The 27,941-nt window shown below is 45.3% G+C and overlaps 1 protein-coding gene across 3 annotated transcripts in view; it reads right to left on the bottom strand.

Annotated features, from left to right (window-relative positions):
• Positions 1 to 21,635, bottom strand: part of BAZ1B (bromodomain adjacent to zinc finger domain 1B) — a 44,011-nt gene extending 22,376 nt beyond the window's left edge. Inside the window, exons 1-10 of one of the 3 annotated variants that reach the window (XM_063402293.1) lie at positions 21,302 to 21,635; positions 14,975 to 15,091; positions 12,718 to 12,862; positions 11,696 to 11,894; positions 8,110 to 8,231; positions 7,116 to 7,313; positions 4,273 to 5,968; positions 2,651 to 2,789; positions 2,052 to 2,179; positions 656 to 767 (exon numbers count right to left, since the gene is read on the bottom strand). In XM_063402293.1, the coding sequence (XP_063258363.1) occupies positions 656 to 767; positions 2,052 to 2,179; positions 2,651 to 2,789; positions 4,273 to 5,968; positions 7,116 to 7,313; positions 8,110 to 8,231; positions 11,696 to 11,894; positions 12,718 to 12,862; positions 14,975 to 15,091; positions 21,302 to 21,414 (2,969 nt within the window). In that variant the 5' untranslated portion in view covers positions 21,415 to 21,635. The remainder of the gene's footprint in view (positions 1 to 655; positions 768 to 2,051; positions 2,180 to 2,650; positions 2,790 to 4,272; positions 5,969 to 7,115; positions 7,314 to 8,109; positions 8,232 to 11,695; positions 11,895 to 12,717; positions 12,863 to 14,974; positions 15,092 to 21,301) is intronic. The other 2 variants (XM_063402292.1, XM_063402291.1) reach the window with 2 other exon arrangements.
• Between the last annotated feature and the right edge of the window lie 6,306 nt (positions 21,636 to 27,941).

The raw sequence follows: 27,941 nt of genomic DNA, 5'->3' as shown, positions 1-27,941 counted from the left end.
AGACCAAGTAACCCCACTCAATGTGTCAGCAGTGTAACTCTGTGGGACAGACACTGCTAAGAAGGGAGCTGCAGGAGCACATACTTTGTGACACTTTTCCTCAGGGTTATCTGAAAAATACACAATGCTCCACAGCAGTTAATAGGTAAAGCTCAGCCAGGGTCTTCTGGCACAGGGACATTGATGAGCACTCCTTACCACATAGAGCAACATTCAACGTGGGGGAATTTCTTAAAGGAGACTGATAGGGCCAACTACTGGAGCAGGTTACAATCAAACATTGCTCAAAGGTAGATTAGATTCACTTAGAAGACACTGCTTGGCACTGGGAAGACTTAAAGGGATAACAGGCTGTCAACATGGAAGAAAATGTTTTAAAAGCAATACATCAAAAAAGCATTTTAATAGCTTAATTCATACTGGCTTTATATGATTGATTAGGTTGAATGACAATTCCATTGACTCTTGGACTGGCTGTCCTGTTAGCAGGGCAGTAATAATATCAGCAATCAAGGCCTGGGGTGCTACTGAACCAATCCAACTGCTCAGCACTGAAAGAGGAACACATCTGTAGTAGGGTTTAGCAAAAGAAATCTGTCTAGATTCCTTGACCTCTACACTTTGAGTACTTTGCAGCCATGAAAGTGTGTGTTACCATAAGTTCTGGCCCTGCTTTGGAGTGGTGGTCTCAGCAGGCAGGTCTGTGGTGGGCATGGAGCGGTGCAGCTTGTTCCCTCGGCCGTCACTGCCTGTGCTCTTCCGCTTCTCTGCAAAAGCAAAGCACAGGCTCCGGTAGATTCCTGAGCAGCATTCCTACTATTCCAAATACATAAAACCAGTTTCACTTTTTAGCTGTATATTGACAAAGCACTTTGAAAACCAAAGAAGGTATAAGCAGCATGAATTTTTATTTCTCAACATTTCAGACAACACCGAAATTAATTTAAATCTTTGCTCATTCAGGCCTTTGATTATTAAGTTTCCAAATGAACATGCTGAAATCCTGCCCATTGGCTGTGACAGCAGCTGACAGATGAAAACAGCTGCAAGCAAGGAGCTGATCAGGAGACACAGCTGGTCAGGAGACACTTGAAACAGTTCTTGTAAGAAAATATACCCATGGAGGACCTTGGAATGGTGCACCTCCAGCTCAGTAAGTCTCCAAGACACAGGTGGCTGTAAAGTTACACTTGGATGAAGGATCTCACTGTAGGTTTGCCCTATTCCATTCCTCTACAGGTGTCTAATTTGTCCCTTGTCTAAGGCAATTCTACCAGGTGAGGGCTTGGATCTAACTCCATAACCTCTCCTATGTGGGACTGCTGTAGATGGACTCAGTGCCAGAACGTGATGTTCCAAAAGCAAGAAATGATCATGACTGAAACTCAGCTGAGTCAGATTACTGCAGAGTCTTCTGTCCCAAGAACTACTTCCACAGAGAACTGTTAAGTTTATTTCTGTACAGATGGATTCTTGTGCATGTTCAAGCTTGCAAGGCTCCAGGAACCTGAACCAGAAGTTCAGCAAGTCCCTTGCACCCCACCTGCACGTTCAGCAAAGGTGAAGAGCAGGCTGAGAGGAAGTGCAAAGGATGTTTGCCAAAACAATCTCAATCAGCAAAGGTGTGCACATCTAACAGACTGCCCTGCTTGTTACTATTCCAAAGGCTGATCGATTTGCACCAGTGGAATATCAGCACTGTGACAGACATCCTCATTCTACAACACAACTTGCAAATTGTGCTAGGGCACACTGCAACTCAGGAGGGTCAGGGTGAACCAGAGAGATGATACCAACTGACATCAACCTCGCTACTTGTAGGAAAGGAGACTGTATCCCACGGTCCTTAGTTGGGACACTGCAGGCAAGTCTCCAGACCTGCAGCAGCAGAATGGAAATATCACCAGCACCTCCTGTGTGCAGGCTTCTAGAGTTAAAAGGAGGCTTAAATCAGTGTATCCCCATGAATACACCCAGACTAGACAGTTCTTTCACACTGTTTGACTCCATTCAAACAGTCAGATAGAGCAAATACTCTCAAGAGACCATACCTCCAGGGCTGTAGTCCTTCAAATCTTCTTTTTTCTGGTGGGGAAGGGTAAATCTGTAGTCTATACTGTCATGTGCCCAGCCCTTCTCAATAAACAAACCAGGAACCTCATCCGAAAACAGCCAGTACCTGTAAGAAATGTATGTTAATAGGTACCTGTCTCCTTTTCTGGCTAGTTAAACATATACACACTTTCATTTGGATTGAGGGGAGAAGCATCTGTGTGCTTTATTCCCTAAAAGCTGAATGCAATGCATATCTTTATGTTAGCACAGCTGAGAAACAGGGAAAGCTTTGGTTAGAATCCATTCCAAGAGCATGCCTGTGCAACAAACATGAAAAAAAAGAAAATATGGTAATGAGCTTCCTGAGCACCCATTGCGAGCACTTGAACCTCCACTAGTCCTGACCTCCATGGGAAAGCTTCAAAAAAGCTGGGCACGTAACCAGCCACTACAGTCTATATACACAAATACTTTCTCCTCTCTCTCCTCCACAATTCCATATACCCTCCCTATCAATCCCTTCCTGTGGGATGGTACCTGACAGAGCACTTCTCTCAGGTCAGAGATGGAAGCTCATGGTCATTTCCTTTCTCACCTGTTATGATTCCTGTCAGTGCCAATTGGGGTCCTGCGCATCACCAGTTTGGCTTTGGCAATTCCATCCTGGAAAGTTTTCTCAGCAGCAGCTTTATGCCTCCGGATTCTTTCTTCCTCTGCTTCTTTCTCCATCCTCACTGTTAAAATCAGCAAAGAGCAGCATTAGCTTTCCTTTATTGTATCCAGACATCAATATTGTCTTTTATTTTACTACACCATGGGAGTAAAAACAGCATTTACTGGAGATTTTAGTTAAAATTCTTTACATACACTCTTCAGTTTACTTTCTGCCTGCAATTCTAAAAAAAAAAAAAAAACCAACCAAACCAAACAAAAAAAAAACCCCAAAACAAACAAACAAACAACCCAAAAAACCCCCCCAAAAACAAAACCCCAGAAACCCCCCAAAAACAAACAAACAAACAAACAAAACAACACACAACAAAAAACACCCCCCCCCCAAAAAAAACCAGAAACCAAAACAAAAAACAAAAACAACCAAAACCAAACCAAAAAACCCAAACAAACAACCATAAAAGAACAAGTCAAAGTATAAGGATGGACTGGGCTGAAGACACTTTGGACAAAACCCACCATATTACAGAATCAGGGAATGGTTTGGGTCAGAATACAACTTAAAGATCATCTTGTTCCAACCCCTGACAGGGTCAGGGACACCTTTCACTAGACCAGGTTGCTCCTAGCCCTGTCCAGCCTGGCCTTGGATAATCCCAAGGATAGGACAGACACAGCTTCTCTGCACAACCTGTGCCAAGCCAGGTTGGATGGGACTTGGAACAACCCGGTCTAGTGGAAGGTGTCCTTGCCCTTGAAGGGGGGTGGAATATAATCAAGGCCCCTTCCAACACAAACTATTCTGTGATTCTTGGTCTCTCAGAACAGATACTCCCATATTCCAGCTAAGGTGCAAAAGCCAGGCTCCATGAGGGATGCTTATCCCTCACTTGTTTCAGAAGAGAAATAACCTAGGTGAGCTACATTGTCCACTTTTGTCTGCCCAGTATCCACATTTACAACCAATAAAACCCCCAAACTGTAATTCCGAAGTGTTCTCTCTTTACATCCATACTCCTCAAACAGCATTACTTACACAGAGACAAAGTCTGGTGTTGCAACTCATGATTTAGAGAGGTTTGAGTAGCTCCTTTAAAGTGAGAAACAGTAAACTGAGATTTATTGCCCAAATCCTCATATGGGAGAAAGGCTGCTGGCAACAATCTGACCATGGGAACAGCAGCAGGGCCAGCAGCAGCAGTAGGAACTCCTCTGAACCAAAGAACCAGAGGATGTTTGGACATAAGACAAATTTTTGGTTGTTTTCTGTTCTTAAAAAGATACTGTGTTGTTCAACCTCTGGGCCTGCCATAATTAGAAAGGTACTGAACAAAAGACATCACAGAAACTAGAAGCAGGTATTGTTTTTCTTAAATTTACAGGGTTTAAGCCATCACAGGAGCCACAGCAACTGAATTATAAATCTCTAGTAAGCAAATCCCTTAAAACCAGACAATGCTTCTGAAAACAGGCTGTCATTCTTGCCATTAAGTTATTCCACAACACACAAAACACTCAAAGAAATTGCTACGTAATTTTTCTTACCTCTCATTTGTATTTCTTGTTGCTCCCTTTCCTTCTTTGCTTGGATGGCAAGAAGGCGCCTGCTCTTCACAGCACTGATCATATCATCTGCTTCAATTTCCACCCGGTGCTCTATTTTCATAATTTCATGTTTCTTCTTTTCATTTCTTCCCATTGTATGCTCTTCTTTCCCGTTCTCCTTGTTTTTGGCCACCATTTCTTTTCGCTTCTGTTTCTCTGCTCTCTTCTTGTCGTTTTCCTCCTTCAGGACAGCCAGGCGCTCTTTCCACAGCTCAGCTGAGGCCTGCTGCTTGGCCTCCACATGGTCCTGCACCGAGTATGTCATTAGGATCCGGTGACACAGTGCTCCAAGGATCTGCAACTTCTCTTCAGGAGTCAGCTCAAAGAACTCTGATGTCTCCAGTTTCTCCAAAAACTCATCCTGTACCTCATTATCCTCAAAAGCTGCTGAATCCTTACTTTCATCTACATTATCTGAGACCTCGCTTTCCTCTTGCACATCTGACTTGCGCAGGCACAGGCGAACCAACTCGGAAGCGGAATGCAGAGTAAGTGGGATTTCAGAAAGTTTCATTCCCAGCTCAGCATAATCCTCAGCAATTTCATCCTGCAGCAGGGTCTGCAAGAGGATGACCAGTACTCTGTTCAAGTACAAGAAGCCTCCCTTTTCTGCACAAAGGGCTTCCATCAGGGACACTGCTGTGATGGGATACTGAGCATCTGGCATCAATAACCCTGAGTAACAGCTCAGGAACTCTACCACCATGGCCACATCCCCAAAAAGTGTGTTAGGAAGTCCCTCTGGAGTATCAACCAGTTTAAAAGTAGGCAATGTCTTCCCTTTCAGATCTTGGTCCTCAAATCTCCTCTGTTTTTCCAGTTTTTCTTTCATCTCCTTCTCTTTCCGCTCCTTTGCTCTTTCCTTCAGTTTCTCTTTCAGCTTTTCTCTTTTCTTCTTCATGTACTCCTTCCGCTGTTCCTCCGTCATGGTGGCCCATCTCTTCCTGTGCTCCAGGAGCTCATAGCGTTTCTGTACCAATCCCCGCAAATCCTCGGGCAGACGGGCACGGTCCTCATTGGAGAGCAACCGAGCTGTTTTGGAGATAATGCAGGAAAGAGCACTTTTTTTGTCTTCTCGGTCTTTGTTTTCTTTGTAATAGGCAATGAGATGGAGTGCTGCAGGAGGCAGGTGTTTCTGGGGTTTCCTGGAAGATCCAGGGGTGCCTCCAGAATTCCTGGGAGCCCTGGACACCTTAGTGGTACCTTTAGCCATGTCCAGCAGTGTCATTTGTTTCATTTTCATCTTAGGGGTCTTCAAACCTTTCCTGGGAGACTTTGCCTTCCCTGATGACTTCTGCCCATTCAGAACTCTTTTGCCTCTTTGCTTTTTGTCCAAGGATTTGTTGTTGCCCTTTCCTAGTCGGCTCCTCTTTGGAATGTGAAAATTAGAACCAAGTTTAGCAGGTGACACCATTTTCATCACCTCTTCCAGACCCTCTTTAGGGCATTTTGAGTTCTTAGAGTTCTTCACCTTCAGTGGAGAGCCAATTATAGATTTCTCCAAATGCACGTGGCACCACAGGGTTGGACTCAGTGTCTGTCCTAGTGAAGATCCATCTGCTTTGGATTTCTTAGGAAGCTTTCTGTCAGGTGACCGAGAGCTCTTCCTCTTGGCTGAAGGATTGAGAGCCATATACTAAAACAAAAGAAAGAATGATTTTGTATTAATATTGAAAGGTAAATAAAGGTTATCTAGGTATTTTTCTGTCAATTATTTTTGCCCATGTTTTAATGCTTTTTCTAATGAAATTGCTCACTGCATTAAGAGTAACAGGCCTCTGCAATCATAATCAGTCAGAGAATGGCCTGGGTTGGAAGGGACCATAAAGATCATCTTGTTCCAATCCCTGCCACAGGCACAGACACCTACCACTAGACCAGGTTGCTTTGAGCCCTGTCCAACCTGGCCTTGGACACTTCCAGGGATGAGGCAGCCGCAGCTTCTCTCAACAACCTATACCAGGGCCTCACCACATTCACAGGGGAGAATCTTTTTCCAATATTCAATTTAAACTTACTCCATGCGAGCTTGAAGTCATTCCCCCTTGTCCTGAACAAATACTCACCTTCTAGTTTTAGAACAACATTTGACAGAGTCTATGAAAAAGTGAGTTTACTGAATGAACACCGTAGTGACTTCCACATCACAAGATGGATTTTAAAACAGTACATTTCAGGGTATGGTATTTAGTTGACTAATGTTATATTTGGCTGGTTAGCACAAAGGGCCAGAAGAACCCATTTATTCTATGTATTTATTTAGTACTAAATTTGTAGTATCTGCCATCACTCAATGCAGCCCCGTACATGAACCCCACCTCATGAAGTTATATGCATCCAGGTCTTGTGCCCAATACCTGACACTACCACATAAAGACTGTAGCTCTCCCATTTCTCTTTCACCAGGAAATCACGTCTTTACTTGTAGACAAGTAATGCAAACTACTGGAAAAGCTAAAAGGCAGTTGCAGCTCAAATTTTCAAAGCAGACCACTGTTTCAGATGTTCAAGCCATGTCACCTCTCAAAAGGTCAACCTTTAAAAGAGTAGGTTTTCCTGCTCTACTTCTCCCTGGATTTAACAGATATGTGGAACTGGCACTTGGGAACATCATTTAGTGGTGGCCTTGGTGGTATTGGGTAACAGGTAGGCTTGATAATCTTAGGAGGCTTTTCCAAACCTAATGATTTCGTGATTCTAAAACCCAACCAGCACACTGAGTTCTCTGCCAAGACCCAAGGAACATGTGGGAAACCAAAGCAGGTACTTCTAGGCATTCTTACCTTATGTGGGTCAAGCAAGAAGTCACTGAATTTACTGGGGAGAGAGTATTTCTTCACTAACTCATCCTCCACAACCCACGGGGCGTTCTCACATGTGCCAGCACGTAGCGCATTGTGACGGATGAAGTACCTCAGGATCTCCTTGTTTGGAGGACGCTCTGTACGGACTAAGCTATCTGCTGGAACGTTACTGATGATCTTGGAGATAACAAACAGGCACACTGTTAATGATTAACTTATAACCACATTATAGATACAGATTATATGGCTGTAAGGAACGAGGATCACTGTAGTGCTTCATGTCCAAAACCTCTTCTCTCATTCAAAGCTCTCTTGGAAAGACTCAAACCAAACAGAATTTGCAGAACTGAGACACAACAGAGATTGGTAGGAGAATGAGATAGTCAAAACAGTAAAAACCATAAGTTTATGATGCAGATTTTTTGCCAAAGCCCACTGTTTTATCTCTGACCTCCCTCCAGCTTGTGCTTGCTACTGACTTTAAAGCTTTTACATATTCATGTTTAATCTTTTTTCCTAAGACCAGAGGAGCACCTCAGCACATGGTACTCTTTGAGGTCAGCACTGCCTCGCTTGTCAAATTACCAAAGAGCAGACAAAAAGCACAGAGCAGTGCTGCAGCTACCCAGAGCTTCCCAAAGCACTGCCACCTCCAACTCAGAGCAGCTCGGTCAGGACAACAGCTGTGACTCATGATTTCACTGGTCTCGTTAACTGCACGACCAGAGATGAGGCACTTAACAGCAACTACATAAAGCTCTGTAACCCAGTGTGTGTGGTACCAAGTGTTTCCATGCACAAAACTTAATTACAGATAGAAACAGCCAGGCTGGGCAGCCTCACAGACAACTATCCCGCTTCCAGTGCCATGATTCTAAAGTACTTAATTGTGCTGTATAATTAATTACTGGCAGTAATTAATTTAACTTACATATTCATGTTATAATAGAGAGGACTCAAGCAGACAACTCACCTTATCCTCATTTTTCAGTTTGACATCATATTTGTGTGGCAGGAATTTAGGTGGAACCCACTTCCTTTCTTCCTTCTTCAGCGAAGTGGGAAGCTTTCGAGGAGACCTACGTGCTCGATCATCTGATAAAAGAAGGTGAGATGCAGTCTTATTATTACAGTTAAAAAAATAAAAGTTAAAAAATCCAAACCACCACTGGACGGGGCACCCTACTTCTCACTATCTATACGATGTTTGGTTAAACTAGAACATTAGGAAAATAACCCGAGCTGGGTTTTAGAAGAAGCCTGAAGATACACGCTGGGAATGGAGGCCCAGACCAGCTCTGAACTAAGGAGGTAACACCTATCTTCAAGGAGTACAAAGGACCATCTTCATTTAAACTCATCTCTGCAGACAGTAAGCTGCAACCACCTATGCAAAGGTAGAAAATGTCTGCAGGATTTATGAAGGGGAGACAGAACCCCCAACCAGTAAACCTGCTCAGGCAACCCCTGCCAACAGCCCTGGCTGCCTCTACCATGCCTTCTTTGAAATAGTGCAATGGCAGGAATCACTAACTTGCTTTTGTCTTAAGAAGAAAGAAATCTGCAAATGTTTTTATGTTTGTGGCTACCACAGAATCACGGAATAGTCTAAATTGGAAGGGACCTTAAAGCTCATTTCATTCCACCCCCTTCAATAGACCAGAGACACCTTCCACTACATCAGCACGCTTTAAGCCCTGCCCAACCTAGCCTTGGACACTTCCAGGGATGGGGCAGCCACAGCTACTACGGGCAATCTGTGCCAGGGCCTCAATACTCTTACAGGGAAGAACTTCTTCCTTGGATTCAAAGAAAACAATAAAGCAAGCATGAGGTATGACGGTAATCATCTACTAAATACATAGAGAACACAAGCAGATGTTAAATCTTAATAACACTTAAAAATATAGATCTCAGAATCACATAAGAGAGCACTGAAGCTCTAGCACCATTATACCTAACACAGTATAAACAAAAGTGACCTTTTTTTTAATGATTCACTTTCTAGATTCACAAATAAGGATGGCTATACGCAATTCCATCAAATAGCACCTGGATATCTGGGTGAGGAAGAAGAAACTACTATCCTTTCCATCCTAAAGTTAATTTTAAAAAGCCAACTTCATTTGTTCTTGCATTCTCTTGTAATAAAATATACATTTATCCCTGGAAGAGCTCAAAGCCAGGTGGATGGAGCTCTTAGGAAAATGATCTACTTGGAAGGTGTCCCTGTCCATAGCAGGGGGGTTGGAATGAAAAGATCTTTAAGGCCCCTTCCAACACAGCTGATTCTGTGTTTCTGAAGCATCTGTATTGTATTGTCTCCTGTATTTACTTTGTTTCAGATTTTCCAGAGCAGTACAGGTTCCAGCTCAAGCTACAGAAACTGCCTTCAGCAGTTCACCATTGATTTTCAGGGCAATCTAGCCTTTCTTTGCTCCCGCAGATTTTCCAGAGTTCATTCCTTAAGCAACTAAAAATACAAAGTCATTTAAGACTGCACAAATGATGCAACAGAGTCAGTATAAAGCCTTGTTTTCAGCTTCCGAAGGAGAGTAGATTCCTAAGTAGAGAGACTGAAACTATGTTTCTCTGCCCCATTTCTCCTCCAACAAAACCAGCAAGTTTGACTCAAGTATTAATAGAACTGCCAAGGTTTGCTCTGCCTCCTCGTGTGCACACAAGCACACACAGCTCTTACACCACAGTTATACACAGCTTGTTACTGCTTCCAATTAATCGCTCTAGTGTAGTGACTTAATCACTTCTAGTGTAGTGTAGTGACATGGCCACATGTGAACATTTATTACAGAGAAAAAGTCCAGGTCAGTGTGGCTGGGAACCCCACGCCTCTGTAGATGCAACTCAGCATTTCCTATTTCTGTAGTCTGTTGTGTAACTGTAAGAAATGCTACATAATTACTTTAAAACACTCTATAATAATTTGTTTCAATGATGTTACTATGAGCCTATGTTCTGTTATAACCCAGAATATAAAAGCATTAGCAATAAAATATCCTTCTAGTAACAGTATATGTACAAGGAGAAGAATTAAAAGAATGCATGTCTGCTGCTTAGGTTGACTTTGCCAGAATCTTGATTTGGAAAATGTTAAGGTTCATCGTTTCCAGAAAGTGGAGGACAGTCCCAGCTTACAGAGGTGACTACTCACAGGTCAGAACCAACTGAATCAGGGACTGAAACAAGAGGACGAACCCTCACTACTCCTGCAGTATCAGATCTTGAAGTGTTGCATTGGCAATGCCCACAGCTGCTGGAATACCACACACCAATGCACAAAGGATCATAGTAAATCTTTTTTAAACATCCAGATCCAAAATTACTGCCGTAAATTTGATCAATGAGCATTTTTGAAGAAAAAGCTCCCATGCCTCTTATGCAGGAGAGAACCACCACTCAAAAAATACATGTATAAATAAATAGCATCATTAGCCCCTCTCCAAGCACAATCCTGTTTCAAATGCTGTGTATAAGGCCAGATTGTTTCTGAAACACATTTTTTTGCTTTCTGATTATATGGAGCACTGCAATGATATCAGAACAGATCACAACAGAACCCATCAGAAAGAGCTGATCATTTTTAAGCTTGGGACTAGAACTTGGTATAACTAATTTTCTACTCTTGACTTCGCTATTTGGTGGCTGAGCTATTTTTGGTTTCCTCTTCCTCACATCAGAGGAGATTACACACGCTTTCCTGTATGCTGGAGTCACTATTTACAAATGTCAACAGTTTTTTCATTTATGAGACTTCAAAATAAAGCTCTCCAGGTTAGAACTATGTTGTAGGATTGGGGTCGGTTTGTTTGAAAACACTTTTTGTAATCTGTTTTAAAGAATCTTGTAATTTCATTTTAAGAAGTTGCACGGGACAAACTTAATGTGTTTGGTTGGTTTTTTGGTTTGTTGGGGTTTTTTTTCTTTCAACAATACTTCCTCAGAGTCAAGAAAAGCCTTGGACATCACTACCTAGCTCTGCATGAAGGGAGAGCATATGAAAGAGGAACAAGGTTTCAAAGGATGCTTTATTTTGAGCTCCTAGGAAAAAAAATGTCTCAACATATGAAAATTAGAAAGAGAAAAAACTAAAAATTAAAAACCCCCACTTACTTCTTATTACACCTGGGGACAAAGAGAATTACAGCTTGCCTCTGACTCCAAAAGAACACACTTAAGAACTAGGGAGGTTTCTTCTGAGGATGAACATCACAGCAGAATTTTACAATTCTGAATGGACCCTTGCTGTTCCCCTCTTTTTTTTTTTTTTAACATTTGTTATACTTTAGAAGTTTATACATTTCATGCACTGCTTTTGGTATTACATCTTAGAATGACAGCACACTTTCTGCTTTAAATCAGGCAAGAACAGCTGAAAGCCAACAGCACTGATGCCTCTAAAATTCACCACTAACAAGGACAACTTCTAGATTTTCACCCCATAATACTGTTTAAACATTCACAGCCCAGTCCCAAGATATACATAAACTCCAACACTCACTGCCAAGTGCTACCTACTGCCACGCTGTCCTTCTACTTACTCATACTATCCCTCCTGTTGTCATCCTCCTTCAGCATAGCTTCCTTCTGGTTGTCCTGAGCTGCCTGGCTGGAGTTCTCCTTGTCACTGGATGGAGAATCACAGGCTCCATCAGATTTCTTTTCCGAGGCCTCTTCGTCAACTTTCTCCAGAGGATGTATTTTCACAACTTTTACAGGCAACGTTTTCTCCTTACCAACCTGCACAGAAATATTGGTGAAGACTGAACTTGAACAAGACAGGTGATCTAGTGGGGTTTAACACTATGAGGAAGGGGAAAAATACCAGCTAAGAAGACCTAAAAGCGAAACTCCCAACCCACAGCATTTTCCAATGCTGCCTCCTTGCCTAAAGACACAGTATGTGTACAAGGTGCAAGTGTGTTCTCAGCAACCCCAGTTTAGAGACTATGTCCTAAACATTGCTCACACACAACACTAACTCCTCCACATTTTCAAAAAGTTTGAATTTTCATCAACATATCCAGTTCTGAAGCAAATTTTCAAATCTTTAGAGCCATTTTAGAGACTTTTAAGCTTTGACTTCAAGTTCCACTTGTTTCAGTCTACTGCTCCTTTTGGCAATGTGTCAGGTGAAAAGATTATGACATGATAATTTTTAACTTCTTCTAATTAAATCATGTATTTATATATAAATCACAGATACTCACATATTTAAGCAGTGTAACAATTTCAGCTGTTTCCCCCTCCACACACACATATATCAGTCATTTTTCTCTTGCTATTATTCCAGGATTCTGGAACGGTTTGAGTTGGAGGGCCCTTACATATCATCCAGTTCCAAATCCCTGTCATGGACAGGGACACCTTCCACCAGAAGTATGGCTTAGAGAACCATTTTCCATCCAAAAGCAGGTGCTATCACTGGGATTCTATAGAGAATAAAATTTCACATTCTTCTAATAACTTGAGTGGCTAACATATTCTTCCCATCTCCTGCCTTTAGCTATCTGCAATTAGCCCTACACAGAAGCACAGGATAAAATGGAAAACATATCCTTACCTCGAAATCACATTCTTCCCCCACTGCGAATTTGGTCATAATCTCCAACCAAGCTGCATCCACCAACTTTTCCAATGACACGGTGTTGTGGTGGACTATTTCCAGGACCAGTTTCTCATACCAGATAGGGAACTCCTCCTTTAAGCTGAGCAAGCACAGAAGAAGTTTTCATTATTCATTATTATAAAGGGAATAAAAGCCCAAATGCAAAGTATCCTCCCATTTCCCAGTTCCAGGAATTCCTGTTAACAGCCAGGCCAATGTTTGAGGCAGACGCCCCATAAGCATGCAAACATCCAAGGGCTTTTTGCTCCCATCCCTCCTCCCAGAATTAGCTGCCCTGAAAATCCCAATTGTCCTGGTCCTTCCCAGAAGGAATACTGTAAACACTCAGGAAGAGCAGCACTGAGCATTAACCCTTTCATGATGGTTATTACTGCTTCTCTATTAAGATATTAAATAAGGCTCAAGATGATGCAATTGTCCTGGGGTTTGTTATTTTAAAATGTTTGTTTCCAGTAAGACCATGATTCTGATGAAGATTTAGCATTTCCTTCTCTGCCAACAGGCTGCCAATGCAGTAAAGACAGGGGCAGGTTTACACTATCAAACTATTTTGCCAGAGAAAAATATCTTGTGCGTTTCACCACGTCATGATCTTCAAACATTTCCATCCAAAGAAAAGAAAGGACTGTGATAAATTTACTTCCCTTCTTTCCCTTCTAAGAGCTGACCTCAGGTAACTGACAGGGGCACCAAGGAATATATTGCATAAAGCCTCCTGGCTAAAAAGTAAAGTCTGTTTCAAGTTACCATATGGAGGAACAAAATACTCCATTTCTCCAAAGCACTTTTAGCTTCCCCAAGTCCTACTCCAGGACTCATGGCTGAGAACCCTCAGCTATATGTGCTGTGTTACAATTGCCATAAGCAAATTTATCCCTTTAGTAACCTGTCTAAATGAACTTTTTTATCCAGCTTAGTGTCAGGTATTAAAGTAGACAAACTGCCTGGGTAGCTTTTCATCCCATTTCAAAGAGATAAGAACAAAATCTCATTTCACAGAACCCTTCCTGTCCGTCACCCCATATTCGTGAGACTATAGCTAAATTTGTTGTTGAGAAATCTCCCATTTTTATTTCACTGACATTTCTTAATTTTTCCAGAAGTGGTCAATCAATCCAACACAGATAACCAAAAGAAAGTAGCAGCAGACTACTGGCGTTTGACTCAGGATTTAAAGTTCATGGAGCTGTCTCCGCACTGCCCCTGACCTCTAAACAAGAACATCAGGGAGCAAAGCCTGAAGGCAGTACTGTACCACCCCTCAAAGAAATTAGGACTATTAGCAAATGGGTTTCTTATTTGTTGACTTTAAGGTTGTGATTAATCACAAATGATGGTGAATTTCTCCTTACAAGAAGGCTGTGAACTCTTTGCCAATGGATCAGAAACATGAAGAGAGGCAGCAGAAAATTCCACCTCTTAGGTGGTACTGCTGACACTCTCCACAGTTTATATCCAGGGGAAAAAAGTCACAGAAGTCCAAGTCATCAGTTGACAGAATGGAGAAATACGTCACTTGTATGGCCTAATTCCTATGATTTGGTAATCACAGAGTAAATTGTATGTGTTGGTTGAGACAAGGACTTGCACCTTTACAGAAAATTCACTTCTCTGAAAAGGGCCATGCTGGATTTCATCTAAGGATTCCTGTGGGCTAGAGGAGGAGGTCAGGGCCACAGCAGCCCAGAGGAACACAATCTGCACAGAGCAAGGACTCTTGTTGTTTCAAGTAGAGTAGATTCCCCAAAATCTCACCACAACTTTTTTTTTTTTATTTAGTCCAACAACTCTAATGTAGATCTGGAGAAAATAATTACAGGTGTGGACCTGGCTGATCTTTAACACTTCAACAGACTCTTTTTATTCTATTTTGACTTTACATGGTTCAAGATTTGTTTGTTTTCCCCTCTAAAATATTCCCAGTACTCCAGGGGGTTTAAAATATGCCAAGTGCTATATTCTGAACTATTTTGGTTCAAGTAATATCAAGAAACAGCACCAAATAAGTAATTACCCAGCTGCATTAGTGATGGTGTAAAATTTGGACTTAATTTGCTTTCAACTCCAGAATCCCCAGATCTCCTTACAGCTTCTTACCTCACCTCACAAACTACCACACACCTTCCCAAGTCCACTCTTATGCTCCAACACCTAAAGATAGGCACAAACCCATGTCTCCAGTGGTACTTACAGCTCAGCAACCTCCTGCTCCTCCTCCCAAGCCTCTTTGTGTGTCAGCTGGCTGCTTCCTGTGCTCTTGCACGTCCAGATCCGCTCGCTGTATCGCTCTAAACGTGCTTCGTACTCTCTGTACGAGTGGCAGCTCAGGAAAACAGGATTTATGCAGTGGAAAGCACAATCACCGTAGCACAAACCAGTAAAATGTAATTATACTCTTATAACTGGAGTGCACACAGGCTAAGGAGAGCCTCAGTACAGTCTGACCCTGTGACTACCATGAGGATGCTGTACTAAATTCAATGTGTTGGTGCTTTCTGAGGCCAAAACCCCTGTCCTGCTCATCCTGGCACAGAAGGTTCCACACCACAAATAGCGCAGCTGCACTGCACAAGGGGAATACAGATGGTTGAAGGTTTCACAGCACTGCCAACTTACTTTTAAGCTTTTCCAGTCTGATACACTGGAAAACGGCATAATCAATGTCACAGACACATACAGGAAGTACAGCATAGATTGCTGCTAAATCCCTGACAATAACTGTTGCAGCACTGCTACTACCAATGCTTTATAGTGGTGTTATAAAATCCAGATGCAAATTCCCAGGCTACCCATCACTCCAGATATTTTGGAAAACAAAACCCAAAAAAACCATAAAAAGCCACCCAAATCTAAACCATTTGAAACTGAAACCCTTAGAAAGGTAATTTTTTCCTCTGGTTTCCAACAAGAACAGCCTTTTGCATTCCAACATGAGGATCTCTCTCACCTATTACATCACCTGCCTCTTGGAATCACAGAATAGTTTGCGTCAGAATGGACATAAAAGTCCATCTTGTTCCATGCCCCCTGTCATGGGCAGTGATTAGATTAGGTTGCTCCAAGCCCTGTCCAACCTGGCCTTGAACACTTCCACAGCTTCTCCAGACAACATGTGCCATGGACTCACCATCTGGACAACAAAGAACTTCTTCCTAATATCTAATCCAAACGTACTCTAAATCTGAAACCATTCCCTTGTCCTGTCACTCTATGCTCTTGTAAAAAGTCCCTCTCTATCTTTCTTGTTGGCTCCCTTCAGGTGCTGACACTCCTGTATCACAACCTGCCTCACAGTTATGTTATTCCACGTGGAATTACATGATTAAAGGGTGCCTGGGCAAGTCACCAGGATGCAGAAAGGACCCACTCCACTGTATCTTTGGCTGCTCTCCCTGCTGCACCTGAGTGGTAATTAATGGTCAGGGTAAACAGATCAGCTACTTCACACTCACAGTGGAAAGAAGATACACAGGCACAACTATCAGTGTGACATAAATCCACACCAATTGCCCTGTGATCAAGTTGCCACATGCCTTCTAACCGGAAGTTAAGAGAAGAAATTCTAAGAGAAGCAAGAAAAGCATCTTTTCCTTCTGCATATGCTCTCCAGTGGCAAAGCCAGCATGAAGCATAAGACACTGGGTGTAGCCATAGCTCAGCCCACTGCTGCACCAGCACCGATTCAGTCTTCTGGGAACAGCAGACTGCTCAACACTCTTGCACAGGCAGAGCCACCAGCCACAGCAAAGTGTTCCGTGCGTCTCCCATATGTTTTGTCATTCAAAGAACATTTTAATACAACCAAAGTATTTTTTTCCTTTTTTAAGATTCCTATTAGGAATTACAACTCCAGCAAAGCAAATTTCCTTAGCTGTTTCCTCACAGCCCCAAGGTAAAGCATAACAAGGTACAGCAGCTGCATTATGGGTGTTGATGTACAGGTAACTTGAAGACACAGTAAGCAGCACTATGCAAGCATATTAACCAGTAACAGAGTCAACTCCAGAAGAGTCTGCCGCAATACTCCATTTTCCTGGAGCACACTGCGCAATCCAGCAGAAATCCCATCATCTCCCAGCTTGTCCTGCTTGTGGAGTCTCCTGCTCCTCAGCAGAAGAGCAGACCTGACAAGTCATGACCCCACCTCATCTGAGCCCTCTGGCTCATTCTTACCATCCTTGGGATTTAAAACATGCTTAATTTTTCACAGAAACAAGAGGTTCTATGGTTCAGGGGCAGGAAGTGTGATCATGGTGGTGAAGGAGAGGCAAAGAAAAATCACAGCTCACAGGGAGCAAATCTGCAAAGCCCCACCAGCCAGGCCAGGAGTGTCACTGTGATGCCTATTGTAGTGATGCTGAGCTAGGAGAGACAAAAAATATAAAAAATAAAATCAAACAAGAAACCAGGAATCCTCTTTGAATTTACAGCAACTTGGGACTGGCACAGGTTGCCCAGGGAAGCTATGGCTGCCTCATCCCTGGAGCCAGGTTGGACAGGTCTCTTGTGCACAGACAAGAGTGAAACAAGACAAGCTTAAAGATCCCTTCCAACTCATACCATTCTGAGATTCTATGATTCAATAATTCAATTAATCACTTTAATAACGACTAAGTTGCAGCCATAATACTATTTATTCCCGTGCCTTTCCCACAAAGAACAGCATTAAAATCAAATCCAATCCTCACTGCAGACAGGAGCACCTTAAATCCAGGAGCACCAGTCATCTTCAGCTTCATCCAGCAATCCCTCTGCATTCTCCCCTTGGTCTCCTTCTGTGTATCCGCAGAATAATTGAATGACACATTTTTTTCCCCAACATCATTTCCCATATCAGCAGGGACATCCAAGAGACTTTTCCCTATGAATGTTCCCCTCCTTGTACACACCTATGAGAATATGCTTAGCCTCACCATATCAGGACTCACATTTCCCAGACTAGCCTAGAATTTAGAAGTCACAGATATGGCCATTGCCTGTTCAGCTCAGATCTGCCTTTTCCATGCAATTTAGTTCCACCTCCAGCTGGTCAGTTCATCTAACACTGACCTTGGACATACTCCTTACTCAGGGCTCCAGACCTGTCCCACAGTGCTGACCCTGCCTTTGTGCTCTGCCAAGACCTCCAGGTCAGGCCCTGCTTTGAATTCATGCACCAAGCCAAAATGCAGGAGGATTTCTGCAAAGTTTACTATAGTTCAAACTTTCCACTACATAAACACTGTTTGTCTTCTCCACTCAGACTGGAAACAAACCCAAGAAATTTCAGATTGTTAAGCAGGTCTGATCCAGGACTGCAAGTCATCATGCCCCTGGTATGCCATAACCAACCCATCTCTCTACAGCTGGAGCCTCCATTGCCAGAAATTCCCAACACAGGAATAAATAAAAAAACCCTGGACACAAGCTACTTGTGAACATTGCCCAAAAAGCTAGGAATAACATGTATATTAAATGAAACAGCTGACTACCCACTGTGTAGCTGTTACTACATCACATCTGTTTGCATCCCACTGCAGATCACCCAATGCTGCAAGGTAGCAAAATTAAAGTACAAATTAAATTACAGTAGAAAAAAGGGACCCTTTTAAAGAAAGATGTTTAAAAGTAACCAAGCTAACCCCTGCACAAAACAACTGCTGAGGGAGTAAAAACTTTACGTCTTCCTCAGTTAGTTATTTCTGGGAGACCACTAATATCAACTCCAAAGAAGTTTTACTCTATCTGAATTGTTTGCACTTATAATAGCCAGGAAGGTAAACTTCTCAGAAAGGTGGGTACATTTATAAGGTGCTACTCCCTGGATGTGTGGCAAAGTTCTTCTGCAATTGGAGAGGGTGATACAACAGTACCTTGGTGCTGCCATCTTCCAGGCAGAGTTTGCCTGGCCATTATCACATGTGAGGATATGAGTAGCAAGCAGCCTTTAACCTGCCAAACGAAGCCCAGCCCCTCTTCTTCCCTACGCTGATACCATACAGCATTATTAACTAGAAAAACACATCAGGCTTTTATCCAGAGAGGAGACAATACAGCTTCCCAAAACCATGCACTGGAAACTGAGGGAAAGCTTTGGCTTGGAACAGCCCAGGCTGGCTTCTAAACCCAGCATCTTTCCTGATCCGGCAGCAGTTTTCCAAACCATGCTGCAGCAGACCCACATGCCCACACCTGAGCTGACTGTTCACCACAGTACACACTGGGTATTTGGGAGACTGCAAATGCTCACCACTCTCTACACTGGTGACAGGACCCTACACGTGCAAAGCATTTCCTGACACTTCAGGTAGCTCAGAGCAGACCCCATCTAGCTCCTGCAGGGATGAGTCTATCCCTGGCTGCCCCGTGATCTGCCATCCCCACACCCAGACGATTAGCAGGGCCCAAGGCTTTGCCAGGTTGCAAAGGGCTCTACACAGCAGGACTTCTAAGAGAAGGCTTTTGCAGGACTTGGCAGTCAAAGGAACCCACATAAAGCTACAAAGGAAAAGAGGCCCAAAAAAACACCTGAGCTCTGCTGACCAGCTTATTCCTCTCCCACTGCGGCCAAACACTTCCATAACACACACCCAAAGGGCAAATGTCTCTCCTTATGCATCACAGTCTCAATTTTTTGTGCGGCCCAATCTGCAGCAGCTGCAAATCATAACAAAAAAAAAAAAAAAGCTTTAAGGACTTTTGATGTCTTTCAAATGCCTCACTGTAGCTGTGCAGTACAAAAACTTACACAGTCTTTAGGGGAAGAGCTGATCAATAATCTTCCAAGATAGGAAACAATTCAGGAGAATATACTCTGTCAGATCTTGGCATAAATAACACTGGGTGAAGACCCAGGTACCTGCTGGCACACCCTCAGTAGGCACTTCCCATCTTCAGAGCCACTCCTCCTCAACACTATATAGGATAAATAGAAGTGACAAAAAAAGCCCCTCCAAGTCTTCCTTGGATAACATCTCCCTCCAGCTCACTGGCTAATTTGCAATTTTCTGTTCCACTTTTGGCCTAGCATATATTATACGCAGTCAACAAGGCAAAGCAGAAACCCAGCATTGCTTGGTTTCTCTTTTTAGCCTCATGATGTCTATCTGACAAGATGAGCTTTCTAGAACATGCTAGGCTGCCTCCCATAGCACCCCAGGAAGTTCCTCCAAGAAAAGCCCATCTCTCCAGAACCTCAGTGCTTGCCTTGGTTTCATTTTCCCTTCTGATCCTACAGCAAACACCCTCCCTTCTCAGGATGAAAAAATATCTTTTTTCGCCCCTTCATTTTAATACCACCCAAGTGTTTGCAGAAACATGTCCTCCACCTACTCACAAGATCCACAAGAGCTACCCAATAAAATGGTGCTCTCAGAAGGAGCCCCAGAACTCCCCAGTGCTATTCTGACAAGGCAGATGACCCTTAAAGCCACATCTTCTTTTATAAAAGTTGTATTTAGGCTTAAACTCTTGTCTTTTTGATCGCTCCTCAGAGGGAAAGGGTATGAACTGCCTGGTAAGGTGGATGACTGAGCTACTTTCAGTTTGCACACACCAAAAGAGCAGACTGGCCTCACAGACTGAATGTTTTAATTTGACACGCAGTTAAAGAGCAAGTCTCCAACACGACACCTGATCTTGTTATACTGTCCTGAGTGCATTAACAATGCCTACCTGCACTTAAGAGATGCATTTCCCCTTCAAACGCCACCCAATCCTTCCTAGGGGCTTCCTCTGCCTGTTCTGCTCACTGCAGAACCAAGACACTCCTCAACACAGGACTATGGAAGTCCTGAAGCCCCTTTGTCTTCCACACTGCCAACACCTCCTTTCTACAGCCATGCATTCCTTCTCACTTACAGCCCTTCCTTAGTTCTCAACTCAGATCCTGATTTTTACAACACAAACACCAACCCAGCCTCCCGAAGCAGCAAGTCTGCACGTTACAGCGCCGAGATCCTGCCCCTTCAGCCCTGCTGCGGACCCCGACAGTGGCTCTGCCGCCGCGCAGCTCCGTCAGTCACCTGCCTGCCTCACGGCCACTTCCTGCGATCAAGAGCTGTCACATTCAGGAGAAAGAAAAAATAAAATACATTGGTTTTTATGCAAAAGCACCCCAGGAATGGATACGCTCAGAACGAAAACCTGGGACGTACACAGGGAGAGCTCCTGCCGCTGTTTAATGCTCTAAAAATTAAGGACTGGGGAAGCCTCTGGTGCCAGTTTGCTGCTGGCCCACGGGACCCCAACGTCCGCGCCCGCTACGGGAGTGCGCGAATTGCTCTCACAGCCCGCTTTGACGGTCCCAGTTAGCTTCCCTCCTCGCCTGCTCCAGCCCCGCGGAGCTGCTGTACTGCTTCCCCTGCCCACCAGGAACAGGCTCCGGAACTCCTCAGGGAACAACGATCCCACCGAGCGCGGAGCAGTGCCCGCCACGCTCCCCTCACGGTCCCGCTCCCCGCCCGGCCCCACCGCTTTGTTCGGCTCCACCGCTCCGAGACCCGCCCCATCCCCCCCGCGCGTCCGGTGCGGCGGATACTCGCGGGTGCGGAAGGCCTCCTGCGTGTGGGGGATGACGAACCGCTCGCCCGGCTCCCCCGGCGGCAATGGCTTAGCCAGCGGGAACGGCTTGCGGCCGAGTAGCGGCGCCATAGTGGGAGCCGGCGGGGCCCGGGCGGAACGATTGAAAAATGGCGGGAGATTCCGCTCCCTCTCACGGCAGGCGGCGGGACCGGCCTCGCGCGCGCGCCCCGACCCGGCCGTCCCGCCCCGCAGCGCCCACCTCCCGCGCCGCGGCGCCGACAGCCTATTGGCGGGACGCCGGCTTTGCCAGCTGCAGATTGGCCGCGCGGCCGGTCGATCGCGCCGCCTTGCCCCGCCCCGCCGGCGCAGGGGGGTGAGAGGTCGCGTTATGTAAGTGGCGGCGCAGCGCGCGGCTCCATTTTGTGGCCCCCCGTTATCCGCCCGCCCTCCCTGCCGCGCGACGGCCAATCACAGCGCACTCCGCCCCCTCCAGTCCCTCTGCCACCAATCAGAGCGCCTTCCGGCCACCGCCCCTCCTCGCGCCTATCCGGGTACCGCGGCGAGGCCGCGCGCCGGGCTTTGTCCTCCGCGTCTGCCGCGGGGCATTGTGGGCTTGTAGGGATTTATGTGGCGGGCCCCGGGAAGCCCCGGGCTGGGCCCGCTGGTGCGGCCTCTCAGCGTCGCCTCGGCGCCGGGTCTCTCCGCTCTGCGGGAAAGCGGAGCGGCGGCTCCGGCGGGCTGGCCTCCCGGGCGGGTGAGGGGGAAGAGGAGGTGGGAGCCGCCGCCTGGAGGCTGTACGGGCAGTGGGGAGGGAGGCCGGGCCATCCCGTGGGTGCTGCTCTTCGCAACGGAGGAAAGACAAAAATTCCAGAGTTGTGGTTTGGGTTTTATGGGTTTATGGTTTTACTTTATAGGAGTTGTTGTGTGGGGAGTTTTTGTGGCATGAACGTTTACCGGGGATTGGAGGGGCAGCAGCTCGAGCACTTCCTGCCTAAAGCAGTCAAAGCAGAAGTAGTGTTATCAAACCTCTTTTCCAGGGATTGGGAAAGCGGATTTGTGTTTATTGTGCAAATGTATTCTAGGGATCCTGAGTCTAAGCTGTTCATGGCACTGAGGACTGGGTCTGCGTTATACAGCCCTGTTGTGGCTGCTTCATGATGAGAAGCAGCAGCCCTGGGAAACTGCTTAGAATCATGGAATCCCAAAATGGTTCGGGTTGGAAGGGACCTAAAGATCATCTTGCTCCAACCCCTGCCATGGGCAGGGATCCCTTCCACTAGACCAAGTTACTCCAAGTCCCATTCAACCTTGCCTTGGACACTTCCAGGGATGGAGCAGCCACAGCTTCTCTGGATAGCCTGTACCAGGGCCTCACCGTTCTCCCAGGGAAGAATATTTTTCCTGATATCCAGTCTAATCGTGCCATGTGTTAGGCAGATGGACACCAAGATTACCCCCTGCATGTGGACGTGGGTAATCTAAACTGGGTGGTCTGGCCCAAGGGGATGTACGAATTGGGACCAGTTCTGTTCTGGAACAAGAGAATTAATGGTGACATTCATTTCCCTAGCAGCTAGGAGAGTAACTGGATCTCATGTACTATTCTCCAAATTGTAGATGTAATTATCAGATAATTATTGTGTGTTTACCAGATTGCTTTATGGGAATGAGCATCCCATCATTTCTGCTGGTGAAGTATTAAAAGCCTTTTAACTTCCCTGGGTGCACGCTCATTTGAGGTGTTGTGTAATTCTGGGAAGAAGTTTGTGCTCTGAGTATCCCTGGAACACAGCAGTTGCATAATGGAGCACAGAGTACAGTGTCTGCTGGTACCAGAAATCCACTGGATTTTCCACAGCATTGTAAACAGGCAGGAAAGAAGGGTAATGCTGTAACATAAGTGTTCAGTCTTATATTGGTGGTGGTAGTAGTAGTAGTAGTAGTAGTCTGCAATGGAACAAGTTCCCATTGAAGTTACGCCCCATCTCTGGAAGTGTCCATGGTTAGGTGGATAGGGTTTGGAGCAACCTAGTCTAGTGAAAGGTGTCCCTGTCCATGATTTGGATGGAACAAGATGATCTTTAGGGTCCCTTCTAACCTATCCCATCTCATGATTCTGCGATTCTCTTCAGTACCAGAACAGATATGTAATGCCATAAATGCATGATTGAGTGTAAGAATGGTCGTTAACAATTCCCATTACCCCTGTGAGGTGCTGTAGGAGTTGTTTGAAAGCAGCCAGCTCACAGCCAGTGAAAACAGGTTCTTGTGGTACTTCACAGTGACCTTGGCTTCATTCTGTGTTATTTTGACAGAAATTAGAGTACCTGAGCTGAAATTTTATATGGTGTATGGGCTGGAGGGCAAAGTGGGGAAGAGAGGGAAAACTGGAGTGTAATGAACTGAGGGAGAATGGGGAGCAGATACAGACCTGTAGAGCAGTATAATCTGGGAAGAACACGCTTAGCTGAAAGGCAGTATTGAGTGAATATGGCCACTCTGTAGCTCCGATACTATGGGGACACATCAGGGGTCTGACCCTGGGGAATGGCAGTATGCAGGGAGGAGGGCAGCAGATACAGGGCTAGTCCTTGGGCAGGGAGCAGCCTCAGGGGAGCCAGAGGCAGGGTAGGGAGCTGAGGGAGGCAGGACCACAGGGAGGAATGGGAGCGTGAGCTGCCTGTGCCTGCAGATCCACCGTGGATCCATGTGCCTGTTCCTCCATAGCAAACCATTGGGATCTGAGGCATGGCAACCCTCCAGTGTCACAGGACAGTGTAACAGGACTAGCAAAGGTCTGGTGTCCCTCAGTCATTTTTCAGACTGTGAAATTGTGTGTAGTTCCTGCCTCAGGTTAAACACACACTCATCAGAGAGCTGTTCTTTGACCCTGCAGCAGCTTGCTGAGCCACCCAAAGGTTGGGTTTCTCTTCATGGTTTGTACCTGCCTGTTGCAGAAGCTTCTCAGCCTCAAGAGCTCTGAGTTACTCCAGGATGGTTTTCTGAGGCTGTTGTATACTGTCTCCCTGTGCCCAGGAGATGGCACTCCTGCATTTGGACAGTATGTGCAGCTGTTCTCCAGATGTACCAGAAGTTTCCTGAAGAGGAAAATCCCATCATGGGCTGCCTGCTTGGCTCTGCTGGGGAGGGAAATGGCCGTATTTGCAGGGTATGGTGATCTGTCCTGTTCTGGGACATACCAGGGCTTGGGGTGGTGAGCTGTGAGAACAGTCTCTGTTCAGCAGGCAGGCGTTCTTGGGTGCGTATTGATGGCGCAAACTCCGGCAATGGGTTGGTGTCATTGTCAAGTAGTTATCACCACAGAGGACCTGGAGATGTGAGCTTCATGCAGCTGCAGCTCCTCCAGGTGTGAAGGCTTTAATCATAGACAGATTAAAGCATCCTTGTGAGGATGGAACCCACTGTCATGAGGCCTTACCACTGGCTGCCTCTTCTCAGCCATGGCTGGTGGCTTTAGCATTCCAGCAGGGAGCACATGATGGAAATTGCCATTGAACCCCCTGCTCCTCTCTTACAGCCCTCAACTGCTCTTGCCCTTCCCCTCAATCCCCATTCTCCCTCATCTTCCTAGCAGTGTGCATAGAGGAAATAGAAGCATTTGGACTCACTTGAAATAACCTTCCACTCCTGTTAAAAGCTGGTGGAACTAAGGGGATTTATCTGAGCAAATGAGTTGAATACAGGTAGGAGATGGAGCTGTGTCTGTGGGGATGTTCTCAGATTTTCCCTCTTCATAAATAAAAGCAGGTTTGCAAGTCTGGTACATGCATGTTTAGAGAGCAAGATTGAGTTGGTGACCCAGAGGAATGAAGAGCTGGTGAGTGATGGGAGAGGTGACACATGGGTCTCTCCAGGCTGGCTGTGCTGCTGGTCCAGCTCTTGCCCCAGCTTGCTTGGCCTGAGGGCACCTGAGGAAGTGCTGCATTGATGCTGTTTCTAGCAGCTTCTAGACACACTTGGAGGTGTTTGACCTGGTGATTTGCAAAGGCCTTCTCTGCATCATGGACTTTCTCCATACTCACACAGGAGGGAGTCAATGTACCTAATCTCTGGGCACAGCATCCTGCTGATCTGTCAGCTGTTTTTGGGATCTCTGCTTGAAAACTGTTTCCTCTTGTGTTCCTACACCTTCAAGCAATTTCTCAGTTTCCCCATCCTTCCCATGGTAATCCAGACTTCCCAGTTACCCCATACTGCTTCTCTGAGCTGGTGAACCTGCAGAAGCCAACTCTGCCCCAAGTGCTCCAAGGTCAGTTTGATCCTAAATGTGATTTTGGCCATGTGGGTCACAACATGCCTCTCCCCTCACTCCAAGTAGCTGCCAGAATCCAAAATCAGGGATTGCCCTCACCCCAGTGCTGCTGGACTACACAATGCTAGACTCGGTGCCAGCCATCTGGGCATTGTTCTGGCAAGAGCCGCCATAAATAACACAGGACTTGGGAGCAGGACACAGCTGTGGGTGGGTGACCAAAGCTGCCACCCTGCTGTCCCCACTGATGCTCCCCAGAGGGGAGCTCCTGCAGGGCTTTGCATTTAGAGCTGCAAGCAGCCTTGTGTCTTTAGAGAAAAAGGAGAGAGCTGATTAATCCTAGAGGAGCTGGAAAAGCTGTGGAGATGGGACTTCAAGGAGGATTTAGTTAGGAATGGCTCAGATACATCAAACTGTCTCCTGCAGAAAGCTATACCCCATTACTGCTTCTGTGTGCAGGACAGCTTATGGTACTTATTCTATTAGAAGCCTGATGTTGCTTTGATATATTCCCAGGAGACTGTGATAAAATTTCTGACACTATTTTCCTTGACTGATTTTAGTCAATCATTTCCAGTGAAACTGGCTGCCTGTCTGATGCTGAGGTGACATTGTCTCCCTGCCAGGCAGGCAGGATCCTGGTAGGGTGGGCAGAGCAGCACCTGGGGAGCTGCCAGGAGTGGGAAAACAACAGGCTCCCAGAGAATGTCCCCAAAGATACCCAGCATCACTGACCTCCCCAGCGAGGCAGTGAGCACCACCCAGGCTCCTGCCTCATAGCACACACAACAGGTGCAGATTCCATGGAACATCTGCAGATATTCTTTCTCTTTGCTGCTGGTGATGGCATCCCCAGGTGTGTCTCAGTCAGCTCTCCTGCTCCAGCCTGAAGTTAATCCAGATGCTAGATGGAATCTTGTTCCTTTCTAACATCAGTGAATACTTAAACTGGACTAAAAGGGTCTGGCTTTACTCCATACCTGTGAGCTTGAACCATGTTTTTGGGCTGACGGTCTTGCTCAGGCAGTTACATGGTGTCTTGGTTTGGAAAGACAGGTATCTATCAGGGAAAACTGGAGTTTCCCTTGGAATGGAGAATGTAAAACCCTCTCCCTCCAAATTATTACAATTTTGCAATTAGGAGTTTTCAGGCAAAAATATGGGAATAGGAGTAACAGTTCTTTACTAGGAATATTAAAAATGCAAATCCAGTAATACAAAAAAACAAGCAAGCAAACGAAAGTCCTAGAAAACCCTGACAGATACAGGAATACGACCTGACACCATGTTGGCCAGGGTGTTGGAAGCAGTCCAAATAAGTCCTCCTGGAATAACAGATGTGGTTCTGTTGGAGTAGAGATGATCCTGTAGTGGTGGTGAGATGAGTCTGGTCTTCCTCTGAGAATCCAGTGGAAAAGAGGATGCTCTGCTGTTCTGAATCTCAGCTTTTATCCAGGTAGGAATGCTTGGCTCCTCCCACTGGGTGGAGAATCTCACAATGGAATGATTTCATTTTATCAGTGATGTGGTGAACCTTAATGGCTCATTAACAGCAGATATCCCCCTAGAGGGAGGATGGGTTGTGGAAGAGATAAGGAACATCGCTCCCCCTGGTTTTGACAGTTGGCCCATTAACAGAAGGTACCTCCACCCCCTCCACCCCAGAGTTATGAGGAATGAGTTATACAAGAGAGAAAGAAAAATGCCTCCCCAACTGGTTTCAACAGATGGCAAATAGAATACACATTTTTAGTTAGATATTACAACCCAAGACACATGCCCATCCCAGATGTAAATATACATCCTTATAAAATTTTGGTCATAGTTTCACTTTCAGGGTCTGTCACCATGAGAATTTACCAGCTGCTGAGCGTTTCATACTAAAGTAGAAGTTCGTGCCTTCTCATGCTCTTTTCATGTAAACACCAGCTATGTTCTATAAACATAACCATTGTTTTCACATTCCATGCTGGGACAAACAAGACTGTGTGACAGTCCGCTTGACCAATGTGGTGAGAGGTGGAAATGCTCACTCTCCAATCCATGGGCACCTTGCTAGAAGTATATAATAGGAAGTACTAAACAAGGGGCATTTCTTCTGCCCTGCTGCTTTGATCAACCCAGAACTCCAGCTCCAGTGTGTCTTTCTGGCTAGGCTCGCAGTGATACTCATCAATATAGAGACATGAGCTAGAAAATCATCAATTAAAAAATCTATTACTTTGTTGTGCTTGTGTGTGATTTTTTACACTGTCATTTTATTGCACGTCTCCCTTGAAATGAGGAGTTTCTCTCCCTGCCTCCTACTGCTTCCTGCTCCTTTGCAGTGAGTCATGAGGTGTGTGAGAGGCGGGAGTAGGCATCTACCAGCTCAGAATGGAGA

This window comes from Prinia subflava, chromosome 8, assembly GCF_021018805.1.
Source record: "Prinia subflava isolate CZ2003 ecotype Zambia chromosome 8, Cam_Psub_1.2, whole genome shotgun sequence".
NCBI classification, from domain to species: domain Eukaryota; kingdom Metazoa; phylum Chordata; class Aves; order Passeriformes; family Cisticolidae; genus Prinia; species Prinia subflava.
The sequence above is the reverse complement of the archived record's forward strand: the minus strand, read 5'-3'. Positions and strand labels throughout refer to the sequence as shown.